General features: G+C 39.2%; 2 protein-coding genes across 3 annotated transcripts in view; one reads left to right on the forward strand and one right to left on the reverse strand.

Annotated features, from left to right (window-relative positions):
- The window catches only part of LOC129764131 (integrin beta-PS), a 33,512-nt gene extending 22,709 nt beyond the window's left edge, over positions 1–10,803 (reverse strand). The window contains exons 1-4 of one of the 2 annotated variants that reach the window (XM_055762942.1): positions 10,618–10,803; positions 3,571–4,073; positions 3,281–3,509; positions 3,067–3,151 (exon numbers count right to left, since the gene is read on the reverse strand). In XM_055762942.1, coding sequence (XP_055618917.1) covers positions 3,067–3,151; positions 3,281–3,509; positions 3,571–4,060 — 804 coding nt within the window. In that variant the 5' untranslated portion in view covers positions 4,061–4,073; positions 10,618–10,803. The remainder of the gene's footprint in view (positions 1–3,066; positions 3,152–3,280; positions 3,510–3,570; positions 4,074–10,617) is intronic. The other variant, XM_055762949.1, reaches the window with a different exon arrangement.
- Positions 10,804–16,055: 5,252 nt separating this feature from the next.
- On the forward strand, positions 16,056–22,921 carry LOC129762967 (sorting nexin-29). The gene is made up of 4 exons (XM_055761606.1): positions 16,056–16,718; positions 16,785–17,780; positions 22,191–22,479; positions 22,544–22,921. Exons 1-4 carry the CDS (start codon positions 16,549–16,551, stop codon positions 22,688–22,690), a joined length of 1,602 nt encoding a protein of 533 aa, XP_055617581.1. The 5' UTR covers positions 16,056–16,548; the 3' UTR covers positions 22,691–22,921.

Here is a 22,921-nt window from a genome sequence, read left to right on the forward strand (position 1 = left end):
ACTTTCCTGATTATTCAATTTTCACCAATTCTTAAATTGTTTCCAGATTGAAAGTACAGTAATCTACAATTAGTTCGACATTTAGCTAATTGGACGGACATGTAATGTGACTTATTTAGTTGGACATTTTTGTAAACATAGAGATCCAAATTATGATCCCACATTGAAAGTCGACACTGTACCACTGTCATTGCAAATGTTCAATTACAGGTTAAAATTACCTCCAATCCGGCACTGAGTGGTGGTAATGCGACGTGCCATTGAATGTAATTTACTGTAAAATATGTCACAAGCTGGATGGGAAGAAATTTTCCAACTGTGAAAGCTGTGGCGAGTGACAACAAATCGCTAAACAGGAAGGTTTAGCCGAACAAGATGGGAATATCGAGTGATAACAAAAACACAACACCAAAGGTTCTTTTCAGAACCATTAACATATTCATAAAGAGTAAACAGTAAACTAATCCATTTTTCAGGTAGATAGGTAGGTATTCACGTAGGTGAAGAAAATAAAACAATATATTTAAAATATATATTTAACAAAAGCTGTCCCCTTTGCATAGTCCTACGTCACTCCGGTTATGTCCCCGACATTACCCACCCGTCTTTTTTTTATGTCAGAAAGAAATACCATTTGATGTTTTCAACGAACTTAACAAAATTAACCTTAGTAATACTGCACAACATCTGTTTCAAACCTTCGCTTTTGCACAGGCATCAGAATTAATACATCACATACTTACAAAATTACCAAATATAACAAATAACATGCACACAACCCATGAAACACTAGAACATAAACTTATTATTAACAATCATGGAAACAGCGAAAACGAGTAACGAAAAACAGATCATTCGGTTAAACATAATACGTACTGGGGTGGGAGATAAGAAAGAATGAAACTAGCAAATTTTTCGCCAAAATACATGTACCCGATTTTACGGAGGGAGAGCTTAATGATTCGTGATTTATCAATACAACCACTCAATTCCGCGGAAAATCGGTGGCTCTTACTGCACTTACTTAGATGCAACTGGTAGGATTCTATAGGAAAACTTGTCTGATTTTTCAGCGTATTCCTGCGTATACATTTCTAATTACTGAAATCAATAAAAATATAGATAGTGCCTCTTTCAAACTCAAAGATCCTTGTTCCGTGTATGTCGCTGAACTGGGTGCGATATATTACGCATTAGGGATCATTGAAACATTGCCCATCGACCACTATTTTATTTTTTCAGACAGTCTCAGCTCAATAGAGGCAATCCGCTCAATGAAGGTTGATAAACGCTCATCTTATTTCCTAACTAGAATAAGACAACTATTGAGTGTTTTGGTCGAAAAATTATTCAAGATTACCTTAGCATGGGTTCCCTCTCATTGTTCGATTCCGAGGAATGAGAAAGCGGACTCGCTAGCTAAGGTGGGCGCTTTAGAAGGCACACTTTTTGAAAGGCAAATTGCTTATAATGAATTATTCCACATTCCTCGTCAGTACACGCTCGTAATTTGGCAGCGCATGTCGAGTGGAGATGAGTTAGGTCGTTGGTTACATACGATTATCCCTATTGAATGTAGGTCGTGATTTCATTCGCGTGATATCTCGGCTTATGTCCAATCACTACAACCTAAACGCGTATCTCTATCGCATTGGGCTCGCAGCAAACAATCTTTGTGATTGTGGCGATGGCTACCACGACATCGAGCATGTTGTCTGGTCGTGTATCCGGTTCCATACTGCTCGCTCTCAGCTCTCTAGAGCACTGAGAGCACAAGGCAGACAATCGGAGATCCCCGTCCGGGATATCTTAGGTAGCCGTGATCCTGATCTTCTGCTTCATCTATACCTGTTCCTCAGGAACGCCGATGTCAACGTTTAATGATGTTTCCTTCGTTGTGTCCCCGTTTTATATCCCTCCTATACGATCGATAAACTTTTACTTAGTCGCGGCAATACATACACACACTCTTTACAGATACACGGGCCAAAGGTTGTGCAGTCCACTGATCATTCAACAAGAGCCAAAGGTTGTACCGCTCATGACAACTCTACATGAATTGATGATTGCGCCGGTTAGTGACCATTCTATCCTGGATTCCTCGAGTCGAGAAAGACGCACCACGCTAGATATGAGGTACAGACTAGGGGGGCGTTGCTGATTAAGGGTCAGCTGCATCCCAATAGGAAGTATCCCGTGTTGGGCACACGTACAGAGCATTGGAGACAGCAACATCCGAATAACGAAAACACTTGTAATACTAACCTCGAGCCAACCGCGAGTAATCGGTTACATATTACTAACATAGATAATAAGAAAAATTGTCAAAGTATTGAACTCCCGGCCCCGTGAGGCTAACGCCATATGAGCCTTGATAAAAATATATATTTTGGAAAAAAAAATAGATAGGATACCATTCAAGGAAAGAAAAACCAAAGCGACGACAATTTACAACATACTCTCCAGAAATCCGGAACAACTATGGAGTCCACTAACTAGCCCTAAAATCGGGTACAGGTTAATAACGCTAAATAGTTATTCCAGTCAGTTGCAACCAGTTGCATCAAAATAAGTATATTTTAGTTATGACTGTTTGGACATTGACAAAATTTTACGAGTTTTATTTTTTTTGTCTACCTTCTACAAAGTACAAACGTTGCATACAATTAGAAACTGTCCTTGGGAAGAAAAAAAAAATAAACGTAACAAACGTATAAAATTAAACGGTACCGGAGAAATATTGACCCAAACATAAATTTACGACATCATGACACCTCCAAACTAGGTTTCCGGAAACAAAACTTGAAACAGATGAATCGATGCATACCAAAATAAGATAGTGAATGAAAAGAAAATGAGTGAGAGAAGTCCCATCCACAACGGAATAAAAAACACCACCCTCAAGATGCATTGATTTAGCTACTGCTCTAATCCCAAGACAATAATAACTACTACCATCGACTACTAAAGAGACAGAACTAGAGCAAGAGCTAGAGCTAGAGCTGGAGAGACGCTAGAAGTGGTCTCTCTCAGCGGAAGGTTCGCTCCGCGCTAAATCTCACTTACTGAAAACCGATCCGTGTCCACATTGAGCGACATGTGGTTCTTGTAACCGTACGGAGCTTCGCAGTTGTCACACGGGTGCACCAATCTGCGTTCGCAAAAACAGAGCCATATTAGTGGGTGGGTGGGATTTCAAGAGATAATCTGATCCCGCGTGTTCGGTTCCTGGAAAGTGGTAACAGCGAGGCAAAAAAAAGATCGAAATCGTGTAGCTTACTTCTTGGGAACGGTGGACACGTATGGCATCAGCACTTTGTCGACGAAAGAGCCAAATCCGAGGCGGAAGTTGTTCGTAATGCTTCTCATTTCGTCGGCCAGCTGGGCCCCGAGCGAAGATAGCTTCTCCTTGTCGTCCTCCATAGATTTGGAGAGATCCATCAAGTAGTACAGATCCACTGGATAATCCTCGGCTTGGGAGTACTTCACCCCTAATCGATACACTTCGTCTGGAAGCAAGGCAGATAATATCATGTACAAAGGTACCAGAACATATATGCAATAACTTACTTAATCTTAACTTCAGCTGCACACGCTGTGGGTAAATCTGCACGATGCTCTGTCCACTGGCGCTTGAACTTGAGGACGACGACGAAGACGATGAGGAGGATGACGAGTGGGAGCTGGAACTGGAGTGCGAGGACCAATGTGAGCTACTGGACATCTCCGCTTCATAGCCACCGCCGGCAATCGCTACGCCTCCCTTCGATGGTTTACTCAATTCCCGCGCTATCAACGTGATAGCTTCGTTGCTGGGATCGACCGTGTACTCCTCCGGGCAGTAACCAATGTCGTGACCGTGGCATCGTGGTTTCGTAAAGTTCGCCTGGGTGCACCAGCGACAATTGCTCGTCTGAATGCACTCCCGGCAGGTCGTTTTCCCCGGACAGGTCAACTGTGAGGAAGCTTGACTGTCGACGACAGTCACGCCCAAGGTCGCCACCAGGACGAGCACTGCGAGCAGCATTCGCGGGCTCTTTTTTCTGCTGGTTGCTATCATGGTCGGCGATTATCTGTAAATGGTGCGAACACGTAGAGTAGAAGAAATGAATGACCTTGGTTAGTGATACGATAAAAAGCTGTGATTTTGCTTTGCTTTCCTCGTGCTATCTTGGAATATGTCATTTCGAAAGGACAAATCAAAGGTTCACAGTGATAATTCTCACAGAACCTTTCACAGTTTAGCGAAAGTTGTTCAATGCAGAATCATATCAGATACGGAACTTCTTATCATAACTTCCTGTGGCTGTGTTTCGTTCAATACAAGAATAGACTGTTGATGTGACATCGGAACTAGTGACACAACTTCACATCACCATTTGTTCATTTAAAACAGAGAAGATACACGGGAATATTCGCGTCACATCCATGACTTCCGAGTGACTCATCGAACATGACTCTCAGAACGATATGTTCGAAGTCTCGTTAAAAATTAATCATCGAAAATCCCATATCACAGCTACGCGTCGTGTTGTAACACAGTATTGTGTATAGAAAGAAAAAAAAATGTTTGGAGAAAAGTAATAGAACCGAGAAGAATTATATCTCGGAAAAAATGAGGTCTTCGGAATAATTGGAAGCAATTTTTGATTTCAATGAACGAGGTAAACCAGTGATTCGATCAGGCAATTCATAAATGCCTCAACAAAAAAAATCTTCGTATTTGAGGCAAACCAGGCAGATTTTCATAAGAATTGAAACGTTGCTCGACGAGTGCGTATCCCATCGATTAAAATAAATGATGATCGAAATGAGCCAAGTCTGGAAATGACCGATACTACTCCAAGGATGATTGTTCTACATCTTTGAATGTAAAATTCAAGTTGAAGCGTAAGTTTCGCATGAGATCCGCCCACCGTTTATCGTTACCCGAAGGAGTCAGGGTTACCGAGGAAAGCCGTATTCATCCATGATTCTCCGTAGCTGTCATCGGTATTGCGGCACATTTGGAGGATCTCTGGTAGTGTAAAAGTCTGGTCCGTCGTTGAGCAACCGGATTCTTTGTGTAAAGTCCCTAGATAATCTGATGCTGCGGAACTCGATCGACTCCTTGGACTGCACGTATCGTCAGGCAGGTGAACAGTGTTTCTCATTGGATCATGCCAACTTCACTACTTCTTGGATGACACTAACGTTCACAGTGGATCTTTTGTCTTCTCAACGTAGGTATTACTTGCGTCTTTTTATTAGTAGTACTTAGTTGCGATTTCTCTGCCGTATAACACACCTTGAATGTTTTTTTTCTGGAGTGATAAACTCTAGAATATGCGTGACCACTGTGCAAGTCGGAAGAAATTTCATTGACGAGAAATCTGCCGGCCAGAACGGGAATCGACTCGGTCACGGGAGCCAACTTCACTAGTAGCAACTCAAAGTAATCCATGAATGGGACATGTAAACGGCCGTTAGGGACATGTAAACGGCCGTTAGTGATGGACCATACACGCTACTGGAAGATGCGCCATCGTTGGTCGAGGTTGGCGAGCTTCGCTGAATGCGCAATCGTATTAAACCTTTTTCCACTAAACAAAGCTTTGAGCAAGCTTTTTGCAAGCTACGCTGGCTCTATCTCAACAGCTACGTATCCTTAACAGCTACGATATTTTCCGTCGACGTTCAGGCAAATACGTTTTGGCGTCTCCACGTTGAATGCTGATATATCGCCTCCCAATATCTCGGGAGGCGAAATCTTTTGTAATATTTCAACAATTTGGATTGTTTGTTTGAATGAACAGCTTTTTTAAAAAATTCAAAAAATTCAATTCGCATGTGTTCTACAATTACATATTGACAAGCGTTGTTAGTCCATTTGATGTTGTTACAGTTACGGTAACGAAATTGATCTTCGTTCGAATGTGGAAATGGATTTTAATGTGATAAAACGCACATGGGAGTCTTCAATCTATATAAATAAAAATGGATCGCCGAATGTGTTGATAAGAGCAAAACCCGATAAAGGAACTGTCCCATTTAGGGCTGTCTTCATTCTATCATATTTTTTGTATCAAACATATATTCCGTGTAACGGACAAACATGTTATTTGCAAGTGGATGCAAAATCTTGCACGAGAATTGTGCCTGAAAATAATTATTAGCGAGTTTTGGTAGAAGTACTGAAATTTTATAGTAAAAAATAATGTTAAAGGGTAGATTAGAAGATCAATCAATGAACAGTTCTGCGATTGGACCCATGAACGTGCGCTCAGTAAGAAAACGTTGATGTGATAACGAAAAATAAATTTTGGACGGGACGAAGTTTGCCGGATCAGCTAGTAATAGATAACTTTCTCCCCAACCTAAATATACCGGTAATTTGTAATTTTGAATCTTCCGCTGCACATTTTTAATTTTTTAAATTTTCGATCCAAGATTGGACCCCACCAGTGGTAATTCAACTTGGATATCGTCGTGTGGTTTTTCCAGTTCGTTTTTCGCGTTATTCGTATCGTGTGTTTTTCTTTCCGCGTTATAAATTGGACGCTTCGCGTAGTGTGTGATGAGCAAGAAGAAGAGGAAGGCTGGTTCGAGCACTGCAAAAAACGAAGCGTCGTCCAATAATGCACGCGATGTTGGTGCAGTGAAAAGCGCTCGCACTGAACCGAGCCTTCGCGAGTGTGACACCGCATCGAACAACAGCGAAGTAGGTGACTTCAGCGCGTCGGTCAAAATGTAAACGCCGTTACCCTGGCAGCATCCCCCCGCTGGTGGTGAAGGCGGTCGCTCTTGACAAACTTATCAGGGAATTCGCATCGATGGGTGTTACAGCAGAGTACAAGCTGTGTGGCATAATTCAGTCTTTTTCCAAGCAGTTAACATTGTCTGTTTTCCGTCATCATAAGGGCTTCGTTGGTGTCTTTGGTGCGCCAAATAATTATTTGGGGAATTTCAAGCATCTTGAATGTCTCACTGGAATGTTGTAAGTTATTTGAGTTTGCGTGCCAGTTGCAAAACTGCCTTCAACTAGGATTGCATTTGCGCTAATATTGATCATAATGAAGCATTGCTACTGTTTTCGAGGTTGTTATTAACAGAAAGAGTTTATTTCGCTTGTTTAGTCACCAAGAAAGTAAATGTCGTTCTGGAATTTTGTATGTGATTAGGTTTCGCTTGCCAGTAACAAAACTTGCTCCACTAAGGGTGACAGCTGCGCTTCTCTCGAACATAAGAAAGTAATGCAACTTTTTTCGATGCCAGTAATATTAACAGAAGCGTTTCTTTTGAGAATAGCGCAAAATGACGAGAAGTGTTGATATTCCTAGTAGTTTCAAGCCACCAATGTATGGCTCTGTATGCATGCTATGGCGAACGCTTGTTTGGCACGTTGTCATTGTTGTTGTTTACATACGGTGCCAAAGATATATTGATATAGTTATGAGATGTGGAATAATTGTGCTGGTACAACATGTATATAATCGACTGTAGCCGAGTCTATGTCAATTGCGATAAAGGCCACCGGAATAGCGTTCGAGGTAAATTTTCAATGCATTGACATGAAATAAATTGCGACATACGATCAGCTAGTGTATTGTTTTGCGAGGGCAAGAATGAATCATCAATCAATTATCGTCAACGGATTCTACAATGAAAAAACCATTTCAGAGATTATTCTACTAAGCGAGATTAAGTAAACTGAAGGCAATTTCTGAAAACAGCAATAAAAAGTGTTTCGATGACTGAATTATTCGTTGGAAAAGATGTATTACTTATTTTGAAGGCGATGATATAAATTTAGATGTTAAATAATGGCTTTTCTTCAAATTCTTGGTATATATTTGACAAAATATAAATCGGAAACGCCGATGTTTCGACGCTGAAGAGCAAGGCTTTAGTCTTTAATATCGGGACACAAAAAAACGGTTCTATCTTGAAACCAAGTTAATAAAATCAAAATGTTGAGCACTCAAAATGAAGATCATTTTGGGCACTTCAAGGGAAAAATAACTAAAAAATTATTCCGATTTGGTTTGGATGAAATCTCGAACACCACTCATTATATTCTGAACACTGTTGGCTAACCTGAGCGACCATTTTGTTCAACCATCTCCACTCTTTTCCAACTTCTATTTGACAACTGCCCAATATTTTTTTATAGGGCAGAATGTGTTGGGCAGTTGTGTGGATTTAATTCGCTTTCGAAAGAATCCACCCATTGTCTGGATATCACTGTAATAGTTATTCGCTGTAGCGACAGCTTGCCAAATCAAACCAAAGCTTTATAGGTTCATTGTGAGCTTCAATGTACGGAAGAATAAGTTTTTGGCGTAGAAGTACGTGCAAAATCAGAAAACAGGTCACGTTTTTCTGAAATAAAGTTAACGGTAATAACTATTTTTCACAGCGAACGAATTCTGATTGTTTTATATGCTATACATTACGATTCCCAGCTCCCTAAATGGTTTAAATTAATGAAAACTGGAAAAATTCCCTTTTCCCATACTTTTGTTCTGCCGATTTGTGTGCTAACCCTACCCGTACCATCAATACATTCGTTTCAGTCGGTTATCAACTTATTTGGTATAAATAAGTCATCCGTGATTTGAAACCACTAGAGACGAATGAACTCTCTGAGTTTAAAGTCTCTTTAATTCAATACCGTTACCGTGAAACCACTCATTCTTCGTGAAGACACCGACTTGTAAACATCGTTTGCTGGGCGATATTTACGGCGAGGGATCGAATGCCATTCTCGGATTGAATATACATTAGTAGTTCTACGTCGGTCGTGTCTTAGATACAACCTATTACAATTTTTTCGGGCACTTCAGCTTGTACATTTTGGAATCCATAGTTCTGTTTGTCACGAAAACCTGGGTTTTTTTCTCCGCCGCTGCAAATACCTAGCCAGATCATCTGAAATTACTAGGGTTATCACCTCGCCTGGTGGCTCCATAGCATTTTTTTTTCAGAAAATTTCCCATAATCCATCTTTACGGACGTTTCGTCTTTAATTAGGGTACTTCTCGACTTCGTACTGGTCGTTGGAATGTTGGACGCAAGTTACTACTGCTTTTGTTAGCAACATAACATGCGTGAGAACAGTTGTTGATTGATCTTTTCCAGATGTTCATATCTTTTGAAATAATTGCGAGGTCTTGAGATTGAATCCACGATAGTGCTTTATCCAGGCACAATGGTGTGTGATTTATCTTTAACGCGACTCCCTTAATTATTGTGAAATGTCGTTGTTCACATCGCTCACATCACGCATTTTACATTTGGTCAGTATATGAACTCCACTGCTGAATATAAACACATCATAACCGAAAAGTAAACAAAGCTCGCTTACACCTCGAAGCGCAAAGAAGGGTTACAGTTTACTGTGACAGTCTTCCATGACACTCTTTCATCCTTCCTTTCTCCATCAATCCGCTGCTTGCGACACACGATACCGCGTAAAATCCACCCATCCTTCAGACGGCATCTCAACGCCTGAACTCACCTTGCATCGGTCATGCTACAGGCGTGAATCATCTTTGTCTGGTTCCCACCCCATCATACGCGCCAGCACTGATTGGCAAATGATCAATAATCATCGGGGCAAATTTCGCAGAAACTTTTTATCTGTTCCGTTACGATTTGTGTTTGCTTTCGGTGCCCCGGAATAATGTAGCGCGTGGGTTGGGCCTTCCCTTCAGAAACAAGTTTTGAGACTGTGCAGTTTCGTGCTGTTACTGTCGTTTAGATTTCAATGTTGCGTGAAAAATCCATTTGTGGGCGATGAGCTAGTTAGCAGCAGCAGCAGCATTATTTGATCTACCGAAACGCATACTAAGTGAATGTGGTGCTCTGAATGCGCTACGCACCACTATGGGTTGAGTCGATTGAGTTTAACATAAATCTCGATACTGCAGTGGTATTTGCCATAACTCGAGCAGCTGAGTCAACTGAAGCTGAGTATTTTGGCTGATTCCAACATTTAATGCATGCATGTTTCCGAGAATAAGAATACGGCGATGATTTCATCTCTTATTAATCAACACTTTCAGCCTACTGTCCGCAGCTGGCTGCATCTGTGTACGTGCGGGAGTATATTCCTTGGCGTTTCTTCTTTTTCCATTCCTTCTCCCGTTTCTTGCGATTCCGCGACCCGATGAGTCAACATCTGGTGAGGAAAGGGTTCATTTTTCATGAATGGTTGCATTTTTCGACGTGCAGCTTAGTTAAACCTCTGACTCTTAATTCAAGTCATGCGCTGGGGACAAATTCCACCGCATGGATAAGCCCCGTAACCAGATAGTGCTTATGTAAACAAATCTCCCCCAACCAGGAGGGAGCCAGTTTCTTGTTTCCTCTGCTGCCCACATCACATTCAGTCATCGCCATTTTCAAGAGTTTGAATATCACTTCCTTTGCGTATGAGGACGGGGAATTTATTTCGGTATCCCCCACGACTGAAACCCAAGACAATCGCTTTCTTCGCTCACTTGAATCCACTTGAAGGCGAGAAATAACACTATTTTCAGGCACACACACGCCCATACTTCTCTTCCAGGTTTCCACCAAAAACGGAAGAAAATACTCGCCCCAAATTCGCTCGAGATTGCGCCACACACTTACCGAAAATCGCGCACGTAATTAAGGCACTAGCAGCAGAACCTTGTTCTCGAGAAACACAATAAAACAAAATACACTTCACTATGATTTTCCGAAAATTTCACTTTCAATGCATTTTTTAGATTTTACTGATATAAAGATAAAGCCCGAGAGAAGAAAATAAATCTTGTGCGACCGACTCTTGGGACGGAAAATGACAGAATGACAGCGGCACTGAAAAAACACGACGGATGGATTATGAATGAATTCTTTTGGTGTAGGAATGAATCAACGCAAGGGTTGTAGTCAAAAATAATTTTTGAGTAAATACCATTGAAAATATACTGAAATAATCTATGAATCGGGTTTTGTATAAGCAAAATTCAGAAAAATACCCAGCAAACATTAAAACGTATAATTTTGCACGTGCCAAGTCTTACAAGAAATCCGAATAAATCATAATCGCATATAATATCAATCAAAGTATGTATCGTGTATATTTGAAATCGCATAAAATGTAAAAACACGATTTTATATACCATTATCAAATTAAGTCGCAATTCGGTATAATAAACATCAGTTTTATGATGTACATTGTCGTAAAATATATTTAATCCGCATCATATGCGTATATTACGCTGATGCAGTTTGTGTGTCGTATAAGAGTATAATTTAAATCGATTCAGTACTGTAGTAAATCGTGTTGCATGCTGAAGAAAATCATGAAACAGTAAATCATATTAGATCCTAATAAAGAACATATTACATCATATTGAAATGTCAATGATGCACTAGAAAGTTTTAACCGCTGTTGAAATAAATTTCAGATAGCCGCGCGAGATAGCTGGTGGATGAAAATCCAGACGACCGGAGTTCGAACCCACATCGGTGCAGTTTTCACCAAACATCAATCTGTGGCATTTTAAATATTCATATTCCACTCCCAACACAAGTCAATCAAACAATTATTATTTCTACGAACATAAATACTCATATATTAACATGGTGATTCGTGAGGTTGTAATAAACATTTCACGAAAATATTTTGCGCCATTTGTTTTTTTCTATGTCTGTAATAAATCGTATATAAGTATGGCAAAAGTCGTATTTGGTGCTTTGACAATTCATGAATATATTCATATTAGATCGCAATTCAATTCCAACATAATCGCTATTATAGCCGGTCAAAGTTGCATATTCATCCAAACAAATTCGGTAAGCATTTGCCATGTATGTATATGGCCTCCACTTTTGCATGCATATGACAGTTAGGCGCATTATATGCCAACCAAATTTTTGGGCATATGATGTTATATATATATATACGCTTGTTATGCGATTTAATGTTTGCTGGGTAGTGTACTTGGACAATTTAACAACTATTTATAGCACCTTTATAAAATACTGGAATGAAATGTATAATATAGTGTTTTGATCTTAGATATTCTATGTATCACCAGCGATTAATAAATTAAAGATATGAAAATTTTAAATAAGAGATTTGTGAGGCACGATCGTTTATGACTTGTAAATATTTTTTTTTTCTGTGGAGTAGAGTAGAATTTATATTTTCAATACTTGAATGTTGCTTAGCTTCCTTTCATTGTTTCTAAAATTAACTAGAAGATCAAAGAATACAAATTCCAGTAGTCAGGTTATAGATTAAAAAATATAAATATCAGATTTTGAATTTCAAATTCCAAAAATTTAATGTCGTGTTGCTAAATTTTAGATTTCAGGTGCCACGCTCTAATCTTCGATAGGAAAAAAATATATCCCAGTTCCATACTACAGTTTTACAAATAGAAAATTGTTTTCCAAATGTTTTGATAACGATGTTGTAGGAGATGAGATAAGGATAAGAGAAGAAATTCTTAAATAATTAAAATAGGTATATGTATATGTAAATATAAATCGATTATAAAATCCTTGTGTTTCATCTGCTCATGGCCTATGGTAAAGCTTTGGCTCTGTGTGAAAGTTAATTCATGGAATACGCATACACACGAGCAAGACGTGAGAATATTCCTCCACAAACAAGGAGAGGAAAATAATATAAGAGTGAAAAGAACCAGCGTTGCCAAATGTCTTTTACAATAATCCAGATGCATGAGAAGTATAAATAAGAAAATTGGGAAACATTGGCACCATTGGTCCGAAAGAGTATACGAAAAATGAGCAATTACCGGATATCTCTTTGGCTGATGCGTATCACTAGTTCGATGGAACGTCAGTCTCTAGAGTAAAGTTAAAAGAAACGGTCGCTTAATTTTAACGATTCCAAAACGGAAACACGACAGATGTTATCGTCATCACCGAAACATTAAAACTAGTATGAATTGGTTTAATTTGCTCGCTGTGAAACATTTAGAACCGATTTTGGGAGCAAAAGGAGAGTTTATCGTCTTTTTGGAATCCAACATTATTTAGAAATTTACACTCACCGATATCGTCTGTATTTCCACCAAACCTCATAAGTTATTTTCATATTCATGTGTTTGATCTGCTTCGAGTTGTAATTGAGGCGTGCATTCACAACAAATTCCAAGATTGTTTCCCATTTCCCATCTCAACTACCCAGCAAACATTAAATCGCATAACAAGCGTATATATAACATCATATGCCCTAAAATTTGGTTGGCATATAATGCGCCTAACTGGCATATGCATGCAAAAGTGGAGGCCATATACATACATGGCAAATGCTTACCGAATTTGTTTGGATGAATATGCAACTTTGACCGGCTATAATAGCGACTTTTACCATACTCATATACGATTTATTACAGACATCGAAAAAAAAACAAATGGCGCAAAATATTTTCGTGAAATGTTTATTATAGCCTCACGAATCGCCATTTTTATATATGAGTATTTATGTTTGTAGAAATAATAATTGTTTGATTGACTTGTGTTGGGAGTGGAATATGAATGTTTAAAATGACACAGATTGATGTTTGGTGAAAACTCCTCCGATATGGGTTCGAACTCCGGTCGTCTGGATTATCATCCACCAGCTATCTCGCGCGGCTATCTGAAATTTAATTCAACAGCGGTTAATACTTTCGAGTGCATCAGCATTTCATTGACATTTCAATATGATGTAATATGTCCTTTATTAGGATCTAATATGATTTACTGTTTCATGATTTTCTTCAGCATGCAACACGATTTTCTACAGTACTGAATCGATTTAAATTATACGCTTATACGACACACAAACTGCATCAGCGTAATATACGCATATGATGCGGATTAAATATATTTTACGACAATGTACATCATAAAATTGATGTTTATTATACCGATATGCGACTTAATTTGATATTATTATATAAAATCGAGTTTTTACATTTTATGCGATTTCAAATATACACGATACATACTTTGATTGATATTATATGCGATTATGATTTATTCGGATTTCTTGTAAGACTTGGCACGTGCAAAATTATACGATTTAATGTTTGCTGGGTAGTTTCGTAACATCAAATGAGTTCGATCTCGATTGCATATAAACGTTTTTATTTAAAGCGTAGGAGTACGTCATTAATAAAAAAAAAGTATCTGTTTTTATAAAGTAGTTTCAATGTTAATAACTATTTTTGCTGCGAATGGATGATGTGCATACCAACTGAATCGAAAATTCTATTTGTTTGATGTTTATTTGATATAAATGGTTTAAATTTACGGAAAGTTGAAGCAAGCCCATTTCACCATACATTTGTTCTGTGAATTTATGTACGTTCCTACCCTTGCTAACAATAACGAGTAAGTAATATAGCGACAAGGCATAATGTTTATACATCACAGCGAATCGAATTCCATTGCGATTTCAACTTGTTTCCAATACAACGAGCAGGTCATTTGGGAACACAAATTGTGTTTTGGAAAAGCCATGCAGACAGAATGCACTTTTAGAGTATTGCTGGTAATTTCACAACTCTTATCGTTGCTATTCTAGAAAGTAAAATTGTTGTGGACAACTCTATTTTGCCGCGCTTCGGATACGTTGTTCATCCGACGCAGCTTAGACCGCAGGGCTCGCACATGACAGCATGTCTCTCACTGAGCGATGCTGGAGATGCGCATACATATGTTTTTAATGTGGTTGTCACTTGTTGTTGTTTGCATTGTTATTGTTGTGGATCGAGTCATTGTTGATCGTCCATCACCAAATGTATCGTTTTAGGCATGTCGTAAAATAAAGTAACGTTTTTATTAATTTTACCGTGCGCGTTTCAATAACCCTGTCGTGATATTGTCCCAGTGCAAGTCCAGGGTTTCGCGGTGCTCATGAAATCTTGTAACTGATTGTTTTTTAATAAATGACAATTCCATTGTGATATATTTGCATCATTTAAGGGGTAAAAAGGTCCAGAGAACAATCATATTCTTAGACCTCTGGAATAGCAACATTTTCAATAAAATGTTGCTTAATTGTATTTTTTTTTATCTCAAATCACATACACCGACCCTGAGAGCCTTGAAAATATTGTCGAGTTGTCGCGAAAATTATGAAAATTTGTTTGTTTCTATGAAGGTGAGAGAGTGAGAAATACACACAAAAATATCACTTTTATTCGTCTCCCAATCGCCCAAAAATAGTTATTTGTACATCGGCGAAATGATATACAAAATATAATATTCGCACTGCATTTTCTACTTCTCTAAGATGCACCAACGTAAACCACATGCACGAAGCTCTCGTAACATCATCCGTTGGAAGACAGTGCGTACTTCTTCGACGTTCCAATTAATAAGATAAGTAGTCTCATTTCACTCTCCTCGATTCCTTGCTTGACGTTACAGAAATGGTCATGAAATCGGTCTGTTGATTGAAATGCTACAATAAAATAGCGTAATAATACAAATGGTAACCATGAAACACCCGTGCACCCGTGGCCGAGTGGTTAGCGTCTCACATTATCATGCCGGGTGTTCGGGTTCGATTCCCGTTCTGGCCGGGGATTTTTCGTCAAAGAAATTTCTTTCGACTTGCACTGTGGTCACGCGTATTCTAGAGCTCGCCCCTCGGAATACATTCAAGGCGTGTTATTTGGCTTAAGAAATCTCAACTAAGTATTAATAAATGACGCTAGGTAATGCATACGTTGAGACGGCAAAAATTCCACAGGGAACGTTAACGCCATTCAAGAAGAAGAACCATGAAACACCATGGTTCGCTATCGTTACCAAGTGCAAGAAACATTCAAACTACAAACTAATGTGGTGGAAGCGAGTGAAATTTGTAAAAAGTAAAAAAAAAGGAATGAAATGAGTGTATATTTTGACGGAGAAACAGAATAGTACAAGAATGAAGGAATATCGTATATGGCTTTTAAAGTTATCAAATTTGCTACTGTGCACGGTAAAAGATTATCGTGTTTCACGCTATAAGGTTCATCCTCTGCACTAAAATTCATCGCAGATGACAAGCATTCATCTGTGTTTGACAACAAACCATACTTTCTCATTACGCTCATCACAAAAATGTTTTGATGATTTTGATCGTTCCTTCCATACAAACACAACTACGCCAAAATGTGGACAAGCAACACGCTCCAAAGCATTTCTTCTTAGTGGCTGTGTGTAATCTACGCCAGGGAAAAAAGGGTTCAGTACAATACAGGCCACAAGCGAGCCAAAACAAGAAAACAATCGTAGTGTAGGAGAGCAGCAGCAGCAGCAGCAGCAAAAAAGACGTTCTCAATAAGCGTGATTAATCATCGTCGTCGTCGCGGAATTGAATAGTGACCACCGTTATCTTTCCAATAATGCTTCAAATGAGCACAAGATGACTGTCCGCTAAAATCATATCGTAGTGAAGTTGCAAAATAAGCAATAAGCTGGAGGTGGTTATCCGCCCCCTGCTTCTCTCGCGCTCTGTGTGATTCTCGCTGACTCTCAAGGCCACTCGGTTGTTTTTCCTTTTCTCAGTTTTTGGGGGGCAGCATGGTGGGAATGAGTAACTTTACCCTGGATCCTTCGATTCTTGGCAATGGAGGAACCAAGCGGCATGAGCTGGAACGGAAGGCTCTCGTAGACGAGCTGCTGGCTGTTGTGAAAGAAAGCCAGAAAAAATATGGAAGCAAAACCGAACTCGCCACAGAGAATGATTCGAGGTATGTCACACTAATGGGATTGGTTTGTAAGGATGGGATTTTAAATAGTTTTGCTTTCTTTTTTAGAATCCTTCTACTTTGCGAAACTTGGGAGCGAGTACTTTCCCATGGGCTGAAATCCAATAGCACAATGCTGAAGAGTGTGGCTGATTTGGTCGCTGGCGGTGGTTTGGAAATTCCAGTATTCTGGGATTTTGCCTTCAAACATCTGACGAATCATGAGAAGGAACGGTTTTCTGCCTTGCGTCACGTTTGGACGAACAGTGGCAAAGGAAAGGCACTGCTAAGAGCGATTCTCAACGAGCGCGCCTTGGAACGGTACATGTTGATATGGCTGGGGGATGTTAAAATTCTCGAAGAAAGCTACGAGCCGTGGGCTCTAATGAGGGACCCGGAGATTGTCAGTTTGCTACCCAATATGGCCGCGGGACTAAGCACGATTTTGTTCGCTATTTCGGTAGATGCACCCGAGTTGAACGCTGCCATCAAAGTGAAGGTTGAAAAGGCGGAGCCCATCATAGCGACCCGTGCCCCCGCTGGGCCAGCTCGTAAGATGAACATTGTGGCACGTGAAATTCTCGAAGAAAACACCACCCAACCGATTCTGAATCTCTCCTCGTCTCCGGGTACTTCTCAGATCACTATTCGTCGCACGAATAGTATTGATATAAAAGAATATACTCATATCGAATCGAACCCGCAGCCCAGGGAGGTTTACTCCGTGGAAGATGCGCTAAACAGTCTCACCATCACTCGCAGGAAAAGCCGAGAATCGGTTCCCGACAGGGATGGAGTCGCAACCAGTCCGGACAATGCACTGGAAGCATCTGAAGATAGTATTATAGGCAATTACTCGATGAATTCCTCAACTGCAACGACGACAACGGCTACTTCGAACGCCTCGTCCAGTATGGCGTCCTTTTCGGAATCTTCAGCAAACGATACCACAGAGGAACATGGTTTAGGGCTACAATCGGAGGCGGTCGAAAAACTGAAACGAAAGTTAACCGATTCGGAGGAACGCTGCCAGATGCTTGAGGCTCGAGTTGCCGAGCTGAGTTTGTAAGTGTTTATCTATATACAGTATTCTATATTCGGTTTCCACTGAAATTTTTGCATTGAGTGCCACAACAGGTATGATATATAATTTGGAGAAACTATTTTTTTGTGATTGAGTCAATGTTTTTGTTATACGAAAACAATGCCATTTTTTATAACATCTCCAATTGCATTCAAAGCCCCTCACAGCAAATCTTCAGATTGAATGTGACGTCATTTGTTGAAATTCAGCTTTTTAACTTCGTCCAGTTAAAAAAAACAGTCCAGTTAAAGTAGGTCCAGTTATTGAACTGTACAGTGACTGGCATGAATAAAAGTCCACCATTCATTATTTTCATTTCTTTCCATGAAATATATATTTTTTCATAATTTTTCTCACTTCACCACTGGATTGCTCCTACAAGATTGGTTTTCTTATCTTGGGTGTATTTTGTTTGAGATTAAACCGTTTACATTGTGTTTCATTGAATTCATTAGTATTGTACCCAAAAACGGTATGACAAAAATAAAAGCCCAGCATGAAAAAAAAGTTAAAGACTCAATGTAGACTGAAACAAGGCGCCTAGAAGTATATCTTAAACGGCCTCACCTAGTACCATGAACGCGTCTTGGAGTAAAAAATCCATCGGAAAGCCCCTCGTTGATGACTGGTTTGACATTCCAGGGGTCTTCCGATACTGTTTACATTTGTTTTGGAACGTTTGATTTTTCACCAAAGCTATTCGAGCAGAAACTCACTTATACAAAGGATTCAGTGAAAAGGAGCATGGTTGGAAAGCAAATTGGTATATAAGTCCGAAATCTTGTAGTACAAGACCATTTGAACCGTGTGTCCCAGCGGAAGATCGCTGAGATGTTCGAGATCATTCTCGTCGCATAAAACCTCTCAAATGGCCTCCTCAGAGCCCAGACTTTAATCCTATCCAAAATTTATAGACTACTAGCTGACACGGCAAACTTCGTCCCGCCCAAAATTTATTTTTCATTATTTCAGCCCTAAATCGGACAATTCTTTTCTCGAGTTTTGCTCTTCTCTATTCCTTTTGTTTATTTTAGGCTCATTAGCATTTTAGCTGTAACAGAGCCGAATTTTAATCGTGTACATGTCACATGTTTATCATATCATTTTGCTCTTCTCAAAAAGATATAAAAAAAAAAGGATATAGAAGTGCCTTTTATCACATTAAAATCCATTTGCACTTTCGAACCAAGATCAATTTCATTAGCGCAAACATCAAAGAGACTAACAACGCTTGTCACTATGTAATTATAGAATTTCCGAAAATTTTCAATTGTCATGTTTGGTTGAAATATGTGTAATATTTTTATGGGACCCCCTCTCCATTCCAGAAGAAGAAGGGGTGTCATACCATCATTGAAACATTTCTCGTTCCCAAAAACTCGCACATCCTTAATTTGGCTCCATTTGCTTGATTAGTTCTCGAGTTATGCAGAATTTTGTGTTTCGTTTGTATGGAAACCCCCTTCCCCTTAGGGTGGGGGAGAAGTGTCAAACCGCCATAGAAACATTTAGTGATCCCCGATTTTTTGAAATTAATCGTTCATCAGCTAATCGAATACTTTTCAGCAGTTTGTTATTCGATACGAATCATCGCCCAAATATTCGATTAATCGATTAATTGTCACACTGAGAGAAATAATTAGTTAGACTAATATTTCTCATTTACTAGAAAATGTTCATTCCGACTGAAAATCAATTATTATCTGCCGTCAACACGAATTGAGCTTCGTTTACGAGTTTAGGGGAGGGTTCAAAGATAATGATTGAATTTCAGCATAAAACTGCAGCGGCCATACGTTTTTTTCTGAGTTTGGATCGATTAATCGACGTTGCGCAGTGTTCGTTCGATTAATAATCGAATTCTGTAGGAAGTATTCGATTAATCGATCAATCGAACGATTATCGGGGATCACTAGGAATATTTATTGCCCCCTAAAACCTCCATATACCAAATTTGGTTCCATTTGCTTCATTAGTTCTTGAGTTATGCAGAGATTTCTGTTTCATATGTATTTGTAAATACTAAAAAAAAAATTAAAATAATTTTTATTTTTATTTTAAATTAATTTTTTTATTTTATTTTGAGATTGAGTACTACTCTAGTTTATTAAAATATTAAAATTTCTTCCTACGTGTATTTTTTTCAGAATTTTTAGAGTGTTTTTCGCGGTACAAAAAAAAATATATATTTTCAGGCATTTCTAAATCTTGAAAAAAACATTTTCCATACAGCTGGTGATTTGGTTTGGGGGGACTTTTTACTCCCTTACCCAACCAGACCCTTTGGAAATATAAAAAAAATTGGTACCACGCAACACTGAAAAAATCTGAAAAAATTACACATATCTAGATTAGACGTAGGAATACATTTAAATATGAATTAGAGCAGTACTGAATCTCTAAATACCTTAAAAAAAAATAAAAATTTCAATATTTTTTTAGTACTTAAATTTTTGATGAATTTTTTTTTTGATAATTTTTCTTGATACACCGTAGGAAGATGCACATTCAGGATTTTTTTTCAAATTTTTATCTCGAAGATTTTGAGAATGGCGTGAAATAAACGAAAAAGTACGTTTTCCATTATAGATCCTATGTTAAACCACATAGGGGTTCAAAAAAACCACCAAAATTTCTTAGCTAATATCCTATACAATATTTTCCATACAGCTGATGATTTGGTTTGGGGGCACTTTTTACTCCCTTACCCGGCCAGGCCCTTTGGTGTCATTTTCTTGATTAGTTCTCAACTTATGCAAAAACTTGTGTTTAATTCGTATGGCAGAACACACCATCCCCCTGCCCCCCTTAGAAAGGTGGGAGGAGAGTCGATTCACCATAGAAACGTTTCGTGTCACTAAAACCTCCACATGCCAAATTTGGCTCGATTTGCTTGATTGGTTCTCGAGTTATGCAGAAATTTGTGTTTCATTTGTATGGCAAATCCCACCCTCCCCCCGAGAGAGAGAGGGGGGGGGGAATATCTAACCATTATAGAAACATTTATTGCACCCTAAAACCTCCACATGTCAAATTTGTCTCGAGTAATGCAGAAATTTGCTTTTCATTTGTATGGCAACCCTGTCTTAGAAAGGGGGAGGGGTCTCAAACTATCATAAGAACCTTCCCCGGCTCCAAAACCCCCTACATACCGAATTTCATGTCTATCAACTCAGTGATTTCCGAGTCCATAGGAATAAAAAAAAATCGATTTTCCAAATTTCCTTTACTCCCCCCGTGGAAGATTTTCGAGGATGAAAAAATCAAAACTTTGAGAGCTTTGAGGCACCCCTAAATCATGTCCGATTGAGCTGAAATTTTGCACAGATCAATTTTTTTAGGCCAATAAACAAAATGTACATGGTCGGTTTTTGAAATTCGATGATGAAATTTTTTCCATGCATTCATTGTCACCCTAATATAGATTGGGTATAAATAACCGATTCGCGGTTTCTAATACTCATTCTCACTCCAACTAGCAAGCAGTGAGTAGTTTCTTCGGTTACACATACATCGGTTTTGTCTGATACAAAGTACAAGAGCAAAATCATTTGGGTGGTTCGAAAAAAAAACCTTATCGAAAACAATTGGTTAGAGATTACAACAAAAAGCCTTTTGTCGACATTTTAACTTTTGACGCGCTAAATCAGACCCAGATACTGAAATGGCTCTAAATCTGCATACTGTATTCTTTAGAGTGAATGAATATAGTACATTGGGATTCCGTGGATTGGTAGCCACCCAATACCGAATGTTGTGGGGAACTCCGGGGAAGCGTTTCTCATAATTATTCATCAAAAATGCGTAAAAAGAAATTATCTGAAGCATTTCTTCACAAAGCCTTTTGGGACTGACATGAACAAGTTCATTTGGCCCCTGAGGTAATATTATTTTTTGTAGAGATGGAACTTGAAATAAAAGTGTGCCTCATAAAATTGTGCTTCCTGTGGCAGTCACATGGGTTAAGCATGTTCGAATTCATTCGTTACCGATTTTGAGAGGCAAATGTCGAAATGTTGACTGAAGCCTCTTTATTCTGGAATCACTGACGAACCCCCGATGTTCACCCGACCAAACTACTATATCATTTTTGCCTCTAATTGGACATTTTTGTAAACATCGAGTTCGGGGCCCTAATTATGGCCCCACATTGAAAGTCGCCACCAGACGCCGACACTGTACCATTCTCATCGCCAATGTCCAATTACAGATCAAAATCGCCTCCAATGGACACTGAGTGGTGCCTCGAAATGTCGCATTAAATATAAATTACTGTATATAAATAAAAATGGGTCGCCAAATGTGTTTTTTTTTTGGCGGGATGAAGTACCGCTGGGTCAGCTAGTGTATGTATAAATTTATCGAACGCTAACGTAAAACATACCTTCCAGGGAAAACAATCGACTGCGGATGTTGACACGCTCGAATCGACTCTCGTTGATGCATTTCCAGATCTGTATCCCCAAGGCTATTCTCCGGACGCCGGTGAGTGGTCACCGACGACAGCACTACTGCTACGAAATCCGGGTAACTCCGACGGCCACGGGAACGAACGGAGGAGATTGCTGGTCGGTCTTCCGACGGTACAGTGACTTCTACCGGTTACACAAGACCCTCCAGAAGGAATACCCCAGTGTGAAGACGCTTGATTTCCCTCCAAAGAAAAAGTTTGGCAATATGGTGAGTTTGATCTCGAATCTGTTCTAAGGCCGTTGGCAGAACCTTCATATGTTCATGTTTTTAGAACGCGCAGTACGTGGAACAGCGCCGTCAACGGCTACAGGTTTACCTGAACAGTTTGTTCATCACAGTACTCCCGGAAGTATCGGCATGTAACACACGCTCGCAGTTGGAAAGGGCCTTTCCATTTTTACGCGATGCAATTTTGTAGGATAACCGTGTAAATAATTGATCGAGGATGCTTATGTATGTCAGACCACCAATCCTAAGGATTTCTTTACTCATATCCGGTAAACTAGGTTTTAAGCTTAAATGTGAAAATTTTAGCGTCAGTATCGAAGTTACGAATTGATTTCCAAAGTTGAACGAAAAAGAAGAGAAACGACAGTTTCATTCGTATTGAACTTTTTTGTATAAGATAATAAACTATTACGGATTGTGT

This window comes from Toxorhynchites rutilus, chromosome 1 (assembly GCF_029784135.1).
Source record: "Toxorhynchites rutilus septentrionalis strain SRP chromosome 1, ASM2978413v1, whole genome shotgun sequence".
In the NCBI taxonomy this organism is placed as follows: Eukaryota; Metazoa; Arthropoda; class Insecta; order Diptera; family Culicidae; genus Toxorhynchites; species Toxorhynchites rutilus.

Coding starts and splice junctions, on each gene's coding strand:
- LOC129762967 (XM_055761606.1), top strand. CDS start 16,549: ATGGTGGGAATGAGTAACTTTACCCTGGATCCTTCGATTCTTGGCAAT. Junction 17,781..22,190: donor CGAGTTGCCGAGCTGAGTTT/GTAAGTGTTTAT, acceptor CATACCTTCCAG/GGAAAACAATCGACTGCGGA. Junction 22,480..22,543: donor AGAAAAAGTTTGGCAATATG/GTGAGTTTGATC, acceptor TCATGTTTTTAG/AACGCGCAGTACGTGGAACA.